Raw genomic sequence first — 11486 nt, 5'->3', positions numbered from 1 at the left:
ATGCTCAATGTATTTTCATTTTTATCATATAATATAACAATTATATTAATCACTAATGAAAATCATACATATCTCATCATACAATATAACATTTATACTGAGGGATGATGCATGGACTTACTTATTAATACATGCAACTACATAAATATCATTTATGTTAAATATGATGCAGATGCATGCTTATTATATCATGCAATCATATAATATAATATTTATATTAAATATGATACATGGAAATATTTATGCGAAGGTGGGATTTTAAACTATATGACATACTATATGCAACATATAATTATGTAATTAAACATACATCTCATGTATAAAAACTATATTATAGTAATAATAGATCAAATATTGGCACCCTAATAAAAACATTAATTAAACTACATTAATTTAATTTAAAAAACAAGAAACTATTTTCAGTAGCAGGAAGAAAACAACCACTTTCATGCTTGAAGAGAACTACCATATTCATATTGAAGGAAAACTATCAAGAACCTTCCATGATGCACAAACATTGTCGGACAACTGTTAGAAACTTTTAACATGATGACAAAAATCTGCACAGAAACCTTTTAGGTTTGCACTCCAAGATCTGTCTTTCACTTTTGTTTTTGGCCTTTTTCACAGCAAACACTTTGTCATGTGATACGGTCTTATAGACTCCATTCATAGAATTTGTAAATCTAAGTGTCAGTATTTGTAAACATCTATTACGCAAACCCACATACATCGTAGAAAACAACCCAACTAAAAATAGTTTTTCAGTTCCAAATCTAAAAACAAAGACACGACTGAACTCTGATACCAATTGAATGAATGGAATTCTGTAGCGGAAGCGTGAGAATGCATGTGCCATTGTTATTCATTTTGAAAACTCGAAAAACAGAGAAAGCTTACAACATGTATAGGATAAACATAATATATACACAACATGCTTTTAAAGAAAAGAGAAGAATACCTCTTGAAGACCTTCTTCAATGCAGTCCTCCTCCTTTCATGAACTCACGAACACTGGAACTTCTTTCCCAATTCACGAATGAACACGAACCTATAGCAAGATACCACCACTCGATTTTATTGCTATTCTCCAGACAAGGATCAAGGATTGTGGGATCCTTAATCTGGTAGGGAGAGTTCTTGTGAGAGAGTTTTTTTTTTTTTTTTTTTTTTTTTTTTTTTTTTTTTTGTAGAGAGAATTTTTTTCTCTTTTCCTGTGATATGTACCAATGAATCAACCTCACAAAAAAAAAATTCTCCTTCTCTTTTCATGAGTTAAGATGAAATGGTTGGAGAGGAAGTTATAACTCCCTTCCACACTTCACAAATAACTCTAAAGGAGGTTATTTCCTTAAATTTAAATTTCATTTAAATAATTTGTATATTAAATCAGATTTAATATATATAACTAAATAATTATTAATTAATTAAAAATTAAGTAATTAATAAATTAAATATCATATATTTAATTTAATTTGAATCATATTCAATTAAGAACCTCTCACAGAACCTATAGTTTCAATATGAATCTCATTCATACTAATTATAGCGTATATAGTTTTAATTTGAATCTTATTCAAATATTTATCTCTCACATATTATAAAATATAATTTTTAAAATTTATCAAAATCAACTTTATATTATAATGTATCTATATACATTATATTAATTGCATCTTATATAATTAATTTTCTTATTGAATTTGAATAATTCAAATTAATTTAAAATTAATTTATTCTTGTTTTACCTTTAGTGACCTAGCAAGGGGACTTTATGGACCTAGAGATTAAACTCTTTAATTAAATTAATTAACATTCATTAACTACAAGTTACTCCGTTAAAGATCCCCATACACTCTTCGCACTGTAGATATAATACTTTGTCCATGGATATAACCAATCAACAGTAAGTCAGCCCTTCACAAATTGCTCGTAACTACAACTGGGTCAAATGACCATTTTACCTTTGTAGTTACATCTAACTCTTTAAGTACCAATGATCACTTTAATGAACAAACAATTTATAGTCTAACTATAAACTAATCTCTCTTGGCCAGTGAGAGGGTGAGGCCTCGATATTCAAGACTCGAAATCATCCCTTAAGGGAGTAATTCATCTACTTACCCTAAAGACGAGAAGGAGTGAATTTCATCTTGTGTAGCTATACTTCTAGCTCCCTATTTGGAAAAATTCCCAAAATGGTAAGTCGATGAACTTGACCACTCTCACGCATACAGATCAAAGGATTGCCCTCATAGACAAGAGCACAACTCACTTAGAATTAAGGTCGAGTCACCTATGGTCATCCTATTGAAATGTTGATCTCTTCAATTAACAACATTATAAAGGGACACTAATCATTTCACGATCCGATTTTATACAAACTCTTTGTATAGAATATCGACACTTGCATATCTTCTCATGAACGATTAGGTTCAAATCATTTATAACACTTTACAATTATTGTAACAACTACAATCTGTTATGTCACCAAGATAAGGCACCAACTTTATCCATATAATATAGACCATTTAGGTTATTACTTAAACATGATCCACATGTATGTCAATCACATACATATTTAAGTTACATAAAATAACCTCGGATCTTAATTTATTGGATCAAGTTATACAAGTCTAAATGTCAAATAAAATAACTTCTTATTTTATTAAATAAATGAATTTCATTTATACATTACAAACTACGAGTTTTAGAGCAAAATCCTTAACAGTTTGCCTAATTTTCTTTTGAGTTTTTGCAGGATGTTATAACATTGACTTTGAAGCAGAACTCAAAATTTGTCTTAGTTCTTCTAATGATCACAAATTGAACGAGGATTGGAAGGATCGATTTTTTTCTCACCAAAATAGACGAGATCCACGATGGTGTCAACATTTGACATCTGTCATACAAGGTTGCTTTGAAAGGTAGACCATATCTAAGAGAAGTCCAAGAAAAGTAACGTTCTTTTTCTTCTCATGATTTTAAAACTATTTTAGAAGGCATTGATTTGGATTCAAGGACGAATCCTTCAAAAGGAGCAGAGGATGACATGAACCATCTAAGGCATCAAATTATTAATTAAATTTTATTTATTAATCTTGATTTAATTTTAGTATTTTTTTTTTATCATCATTTCTTTATGATATTTAAGTAGGGATAATTTTGTCATTTTACTATATTGAATTAGGGTTTTTATTGGGAGGTTATTTAAAGCCTTGCCTTTAAGATGTTCAAGAGTTAAGTTTTTACGATGAATTGAATTTAGCCTTTGAACTTTTTCTTTTAAGGTTAGGCAGAAGAGCTTCTTGAATTTTGTAATTCATATATTGAGTTGCATGCCAAGAATATTCAAGTGGGTTGATCATCCTATCTTGTGGAATGTTCGAATCTTAGGCCAGGAACTTGTTCTTTGTCTCAAGATATTTGATCTTAAGGCAATCTATGTTAACTCAATCTTTAGGTTGAAATCAAGTTGATTCGAGGGCTTTAGTGATGAATTGTAGAAAAAAACAAGGTATTTAAGTGGGTTTTATTAGGTTTTTGAAAAAATTAAAGGCCCAATGACATTCTTGTAATTTATGAACAGTGGCAATTTTGTAATTATCCCTATCTTCACTAAAATAGGGCTGAAATTTGTGTACCCCTTTTTGACATAGGATACAACCATTGAAGGGAGACAAGAACGAAGTCGCCTGAGATTTCACTGGAGAAGAACTGCCGCCGTTCGACGCCTGTGAGTAGCCATCCTTGAAGAGTCGCTCGGCTGGAACTTAGGTGTCGGTTTGAAGAAGAGTAGCGCCGGTTTGAGCGTCGGCGGCGGTTTAATCTGGGAAGTGCAAGGCGTGGGCGTGGGTTTTCGTTAGTGCCGGGTTCAAGCGGTCCGGTCTGGGAAGTTCGCCGTGGAGGCTACGTCCGACAGCGATGAGAGATGCGCGCCGAAGAAGAAAAACAGGACACACTTGGCGAGAGACGGAAGCCGCTGGTATCAAAGCCGTCCGCGGCGTGACCGTGGGCGTTGGTTTCTGTCAGCACCGGTTCGAGCTTGGTCGAACTTCGCCGATCTGAGCAGCGGCGTGGGCTTGCATCCGTTGAGGGGGTAGTTCGCCGTCGTGGCTGCGTCTGGCAGTGGTTGGTTCAGGACCCATGTCAATGAGAGATAAGCGCGGGTAGCATATACTGTGGTTTTTCGGTCAGAGGCGGGTAGCACACGGCTGTTTTGCAGCGGGTTGTTCTTAGTTTTCAGAGGCGACGTTGTGTGCGGATCTCTCGGTATCAGTGGATACTAAAATTACAGATTGGTGAATTCGTTGATTATCTGTAATTTGTAAAATTAATTCAAGCTGGTTCTCAAAATGGATATAGACCAAACTGGTCGAACCACTATATATCTTGGTGTTCTTTACTACTTTCGATTTATTTCTGCGGATTGTTTGCGTTCTGTTTGGTCATCTAAGTTAGGTTCAGAAACTCTCACAAGTGGTATCATTATATTAGGGCTATTCTGGTGCAACATAAGGTAGCCAAAATCTTAGACGAAGATAATCTTCCACCAACAATTACAGAAGCTAAAAAAAGGGATATGGATGAGATGACCTATTCGAAGATAATTTTGTATCTGCCAGATGGAGTGCTTGGGCTAGTAGATGAGGCCACTACTACAACGGAGTTGTAGAAGAAATTGGAAAGTCTTTATTTGACTAAGTTCTTACCAAATAAATTATATCTAAAGAAGAAATTCTTTGGATATAAGATGGACTCAAGTAAAGGCTTAGAAGAGAACCTAGATGAATTCCAGAAGATTATTGTTCATCTCAATAACATCGATGAGAAGATGTCAGATGAAAATCAAGCAGTTATTCTTCTGAATTCTTTGCCAGAATCGTATCGAGAAGTTAAGGTAGCTATTAAAATATGGGCGGGATTCATTGTCCATGGATATAGTGTTGGATGCCTTGAGAACGAGAAATCTCAAGATTAAAAAGGAACGCAAGGATGGAGAGTTACTCATGGCCAGAGGTAGAAGTGAGAAAAAGAACGGAAAAGGAAAAGAGTCAAGATCCAGGTCGAAATTGAAGGGGAAAAGTAAAAAGTGTTTCCTATGTCATAAAGAAGGATACTTTAGAAAAAATTGCCCTTTGAATAAGAGCAAGGAAATATCAAGTAGCAAGCATGTAGGGGATTCTTGTGCAGCAAATATTACTGATGGGTATGATTCAGCAGAGGTTTTGATGGTGTCCAACAGGGACATTCAGAATGCTTGGATCATGGATTTAGGGTGCACGTTTTACATGACTCCTAATCGGGATTTCTTGATTGACTTTCAAGAAAATGATGAGGGATCAGTTCTGCTTGGTGATAATGGTGCTTGTGATGTAAAAGGAATTGGGTCAGTTCGAATTGCAACACATGATGGTATGATCAGAATTCCAAATGTAAGTTATGTTTCATAACTCAAACGAAATCTAATTTCTCTGGGCGAATTAGATAGAGCAGGTTATTCTTATAAATTTGAGAATGGAGTTCTGAAGATTATCAAGGCTTCTTTAGTTAAGCTGAAGGGGACTTTAAGGAATGGTCTTTAGTATTGCTGTTGCATCTGGGAAAGAAACAGATAAATCTATGTTATGGCATAATAGACTAGCTCATGTCAGTGAAAGAGGTCTTCAAGCTCTTTCAGAACAAGGTTTGCTTGGAGGAGTTAAAGACATTGAACTCCCATTTTGTAAACATTGCATAATGGAAAAGTCTACTTGAGTGAAGTTTGGGAAAGGGAAGTATTCTACCAAAGGAATTTTGGATTTGTGGGGTCCTAGAAAGTTACCTTCTATGGGAGGTTCGAGATACTTTATGTCAATCATGATGACTTTTCAAGAAAGGTGAGGATGTATCCACTGAAACAGAAGGATGAAGCTTTTGGGAAATTTCTTGAATGGAAAAAGCATGTTAAGAACCAGACAGGCAAGAAGGTAAAGTATCTAAGAACAGACAATGGTTTAGAATTTGTGAATCACAAATTTGATAAATTTTGCAAATTTGAGGGAATTACAAGACATTTCACTGTTACGTACACTCCACAGCAGAATGGTTTAGTTGAGAGGTTTAAGAGAACAATTATGGAGCGTACAATATGTCTCTTGACAAATGCTTCATTACCCTTAAAATTTTGGGGGGAAGCTGCCCAAACAACATGTTATCTTATTAATAAGAGCCTGTCTTTCGCTTTAGGCCTAAAGACTCCTCAGGAGATATGGATAGGAAAAGCTCCAAGCTCGGATCATCTCAGAGTGTTTGGATGTTCAACTTATGCTCATGTTAAGGAAGGGAAGCTAAATAAGAGGGCACTGAAATGTATGTTTATTGGCTATCCTCAGGGTGTTAAAGGATATAAACTTTGGTGCTTGGAAGAGGGTAGAAATAAATGCATTATCAGTAGAGATGTAACCTTTAATGAAATAGAGATGCCATTTCATGTCAAAGAGCAGCATAAACAGCAAACAGTTGATCAGGTTGAGACAGAGGTTAGAATTGATTCTAAAGCACAACCATCAGTTAGTTCAGGTGATTCCAGTGATCAGTCATCCAGTTCTGATGGTAGACAGCCTTAATTGCAGAGGACTTTGATTGATGAGGGACCTTTTGGTGAAGAAAGCTCAAGTAGCAGTGACCTACAGAACTATCAGCTTACACGTGACAGGCCTCAACGGGTGAGGCAAGCTCCTACAAGGTATGGTTATACTGATTTAGTTACTTATGCTCTTACTTGTGCAGCTGACAGTATTGAAGCAGAGCCTCTTACTTTTGAGGAGGCTATTGTATCTGATTTGAAGGAACAGTGGAAGGATGCTATGGAAGCAGAGTTGTTCTCGTTGCAGAAGATTTAGACATGGTCATTGGTTCCAAAGCCTCCTAATCAGAAACTCATTTAGTCAAAGTGGATTTATAAAATCAAGCCAAGTATAAGAGATAACAACAAGCCTAGGTATAAGGCTAGATTGGTAGCCAAGGGCTACACTCAAAAGGGGGGAGTTGACTTTCATGAGATTTTCTCTCCGGTGGTGTGGTCCATTCGATTAATTTTATCTATTGTTGTTCACTTTGATATGTTTGTTGAACAGATGGACGTCACTATAGCTTTCCTTCATGGAGAATTGGAGGAAGTGATCTACGTGGCTCAACCTAAGGGCTACGAGGTGAAAGGAAAGGAAAATATGGTTTTTCGTCTTCACAGGTCCATCTATGGACTGAAGCAATCGTCGAGACCGTGGTATATCAGGTTTGACACCTTTATTCTGAAGCAGGGGTTTCATAGGAGCTCATATGATGCCTGGTGTACTAGAAACTATCTCAGAAAGGTACATATACTTATCTACTTCTGTATGTAGATGATATGATTCTGGTGTCTAAGGATTATTCTAAAATCTGTGATCTCAAGAACGATTGAGTAGTGAATTTGAGATGAAAGATTTAGGTAAACTGAAAAGGATCCTAGGCATGGATGTGAAAAGAGATAGGGAGAAAGGTTTGTTAACCATTTCGCAGGAGAGTTATGTGCATAAACTGCTTGAGAAGTATAATATGTCTGGTTGTAAGGCAGTTTCAACACCCTTAACATCTCATTTTAGGCTTTCTTCGTCTCAGTGTCCTGTTACTGAACAAGAAAGGTTAGAGATGGCTAATATTCCCTATTGTAATGCTGTTGGAAGTATTATGTATTTGATGATTTGTATTAGGCCTGTCTTGGGATATGCTATGAGTATGATAAGTAGGTTTATGTCAAATCTTGGGAATGAGCATTGGAATGCAATTAAATGGGTGCTTCAATATTTGAAAGGTAGTGCCAGTGTATCATTGTGTTTTAGCAGGGATTGTGATAAATCAGCACTGTTAGAAGGCTTCACAAATGCAGATTATGCTGCAGACCTTGACAAAAGAAGGTCTCTATCAAGTCACATTTTTCGTTTGTTTGGTAATGTGGTTAGTTGGAAGGTTGCTTTACAGTCAGTTGTTGCCTTGTCTACTACTGAGTAGAGTATATTTCAGTTGGTGAAGCTGTGAAAGAGGCAGTGTAGTTGAAAAGGATAGTTGGTGAGTTGTTGTCGCATGAGTTCATTCTTATCGTCTGTTGTGATTGCCAGAGTGCTATTCATCTTGCGAAGAATCCATCTCATCACGAACGGTCTAAGCATATCGATGTCAAATTTCATTTTATTAGAGAAGTTGTGGCCCAGAAAGATGTTGAACTGGTCAAGGTTCATTACAGTTGAGAATTTATCAGATATGTTAACCAAGGTTCTTCCAGCCCATAGGTTTAAATACCTATTAGATGGGCTGAATATTAAATCTGGATGATAGGAAGATTGGAGAATCAGCTTGGCACTTAAATATTCTTACTATGAGGGAGATTTGTAGAAAATAACAAGGTATTTAAGTGTGTTTTATTGGGTTTTTGAAAAAAATTAAAGGCCCAATGGCATTCTTAAAATTTATGAGCAGTGGCAATTTTGTTATTATCCTATCTTCTTACTTTAGGGCTGAAAATTGTGTAATTGGGGCTGAATGGAAACGCGGCCGCTAAACTGAAAAAAAAGGACAATTGTCTGGGGTAACAAGCCGAAGCAGCCGCTGATGAAGAAAAATAAGACACATTCGGCGAGAGACGAAAGCCACTGGTATCAAAGCCGTCCGCGGCGTGAGCGTTGGCGCTGGTTTCCATCAGTGCCGTTTTAGCTTGGTCGGACTTCGCCGATCTGAGCATCGACGTGGGCTTGCATCCGTTAGCGGTTGGTTCAGGACCCTTGTCAGTGAGAGATACTCGTGGGTCTGAGCATGGTTCGCTGGTCAGAGACGGGTAGCACACTGTTTTGGGCTGTTTTGTAGCGGGTTGTTCTCAGTTTTCAGAGGCAACGTCGTGTGAAGATCTCTCAGTATCAGTGGATACTAAAATTATAGATTGGTGATTTCGTTGATTATTTGTAATTTGTAAAATTCCTTTATTGCTCATTAATAAAATTAATTCAAGCTGGTTCTCAAAGTGGATGTAGACCAAACTGGTCGAACCCCTATATATCTTAGTGTTCTTTACTGCTTTTAATTTATTTCTACTGATTGTTTGTGTTCTATTTGGCCATCTAAGTTAAATTCAGAAACTCTCACAGGAATTAAGAGTTCTCATCCCAAAAGGGTTTCTATTTCCAATTCGCTGGAGTTTTTGTACTAATACGAAACATCAAATCAATTTTAATCTAAAAATTAGGAAAAAAAAACTAAGTGAAAAAATAAAAGAAGTTTTGTGAAAAGAAGACACCAAAATTTATAGTGGTTTGACAATGTGCTTACGTCCACTCTCCAAGACTCCTTGATTATTTTACTGAGAAAAGTTCTCTTCTAGGTGAGAACAAAACCTAACGACCCTCTCTGTTTTATTTTTACAAGAGAAATATAAATCCTTTTCACTAGTTCAAGATCTAACCAGTTTCCTTTTCTCATAACCTAAGGTGTACCCACACCTTGATACAAACTCCAATGAAAAACTAAAATCAAAAGAAAAACCATCTCTAAATAGGTAAAGTTCAAAAGTTTGCTTCTATGATACTCCAACAGCTTTCTCTTGTAGGTCACACTTGTAAAGATGGTAGAGAATGAGTGAGAGATGCATTTTTAGCACTTAGAAGATGAACAAAGGAGGGTATATTTACTTGGAAATTTTTTCTTTCTTTTTTTTTTTTTCAAGAAGGTGGCTAGAATGTTTTTTTTTCTTTAAGAAGGTGGCTAGAACGATGAAGGTTGATTATATAAAATTTGAATGATTTAACAGCAACCACTGAATTTAGGGTTAAATGAATGGATGATTGAGATTAAGTAGAGAGAGAAAATAAAGGAGATTAAATTTAGGAAGGAAAAAGATTGAGAATGAGATTTTGGAAGGGAGTCACCTTTTTCCCCATGTTTTCCTTTTTTTTTTTTAATTAAAAAAATTTGGGATATAACATGTTGCAATCTCATTTTGATTGTGAGTGGTCCCATCGTTCTCATTTTCTTTTTTTTTTTTCTTTTTATCTCTCTTCAATAATCGATCATGTTTCATTTGAGGGTGGGATTGGTCCGTGCTTGACAAATTGCTACCACGACATCGACCACATCGAATTTTTCTTTCGAATCTTCTTTTGCCTGTAAGTTCTTCATTTGATGTCCAAGTTGAGTTATTCAAAGTGCATTGAAATCGTCTCTCCGAATTTTATGTTATTGGCACTTAAAAACATTAAAATTATTAGTGGATAAACGTTTGTTATCATCAAAATATATGGTATGATTGAAGCTCATAAAACTAACAGAAAAGTGTGTGCATTGAGAGTTTTGAGCTTAGGGATTATTTAAGCCTTAACCTTCATGTATTGTGATTAAAACCTTTTTTTCCCCATTGTGGGTTTGTTTCAACCGTTAATTAGGCTTGATCTGATTTTTATAAGTGTAACAAATCATGTTACGAACCTGGCTCTGATACTAATTGAAGGAACTCTTATCCAAGAGAACCTATGAACGGAAGCAAGATCTTTCCAAGCCCATTGTGCAAGAATTCAAGGTATTCACATAGATACAGAACAGTTATGCATCTTCTAACAAATTATAGGATGCTTTCAAAATTAAATACAAAAAGAGTGAGAGACTTACCTTTGAATAACGTTTCTTCTGAAGATCTCGTGCTCTCATGAAGAACTGGACAAAAACCTTTTGCTCTCGTTCAGATCGCCTACCCAATCGCTTGGTAATCACGAACAATCTTTTCCATGAACAAGTACCCTTAGACACCACCACTCGGTAACCTTGGTATTCTCGAAGTGAGAATCCAAGAGGTGTGAGCTTTGTTATGAATTTGGTAAAAGGATGGAGGAAGGCAACGATCAAACTATACGATCAAGCAAGTGGGAGAATGTATTGTCTATCACATTGTGTATGCTTGATCGTTTAGTAAAACTTGAAGGTACACAATCGTTTAGTAAAACACTATTGATCATTTACACGATCTTTTAATAAAAGGCATTTAGCACACGATCGTTTAGGAAATCGTTTAGCGCGATCGTTTAGAAAATCACTAGTACACGATCGTTTAGAAACTCGTTTGAAGGCTATCTTGTAGTCTCTCGTGAGCTAAACGATTAGTAATGCACACAATGAAGCGATCTCTTACAAAATGAAAATATTTTTCATTTTATCCTTCAATTATTCAAAACTGAATATAATCTCACACTTTCACAGTTAATGGAGAAAATAACCAACCACAATTATCTCATAATTGTTTTAATTATAAATAAATATAATAACTAATTTATCTTATTATATTTATAACCTATAGTTTTAATATCACATCATATGTAATATTTAAACCATATTTCTTTTCTCCTTTTATATAAATCATATTTATATCAAATCCTCCAATTAATGTATCTCATACATCATATTAATTATATCACATATAATTGAACCAA

The 11486-nt window shown here is 35.4% G+C and overlaps 1 protein-coding gene across 1 annotated transcript; it reads left to right on the top strand.

Moving 5' to 3' along the window:
- The first annotated feature begins 4753 nt into the window (after window positions 1-4753).
- Window positions 4754-8031, top strand: LOC150038685 (uncharacterized). The gene is made up of 8 exons (XM_090314122.1): window positions 4754-4900; window positions 5148-5375; window positions 5817-6123; window positions 6460-6521; window positions 6615-6707; window positions 7119-7276; window positions 7866-7937; window positions 7983-8031. Exons 1-8 carry the CDS (start codon window positions 4754-4756, stop codon window positions 8029-8031), a joined length of 1116 nt encoding a protein of 371 aa, XP_090170248.1.
- The last annotated feature ends 3455 nt before the right edge of the window (window positions 8032-11486 follow it).

The sequence above is a fragment of the Benincasa hispida genome, chromosome 1 (assembly GCF_027475165.1).
Source record: "Benincasa hispida cultivar pf3 chromosome 1, pf3_genome.v1.1, whole genome shotgun sequence".
NCBI lineage: Eukaryota > Viridiplantae > Streptophyta > Magnoliopsida > Cucurbitales > Cucurbitaceae > Benincasa > Benincasa hispida.
Note: the sequence above shows the minus strand (reverse complement) of the source record. Positions and strands in the feature narration are given on the sequence as shown.

What these genes read in the sequence shown, in the direction of transcription:
- LOC150038685 (XM_090314122.1), top strand. Translation starts at nt 4,754, where the DNA reads ATGGACTCAAGTAAAGGCTTAGAAGAGAACCTAGATGAATTCCAGAAG. An exon ending in TCGAGACCGTGGTATATCAG is followed by an intron (nt 7,277 to 7,865) that starts GTTTGACACCTT and finishes GTGTTTTAGCAG; the next exon opens with GGATTGTGATAAATCAGCAC. An exon ending in GCAGACCTTGACAAAAGAAG is followed by an intron (nt 7,938 to 7,982) that starts GTCTCTATCAAG and finishes TAATGTGGTTAG; the next exon opens with TTGGAAGGTTGCTTTACAGT.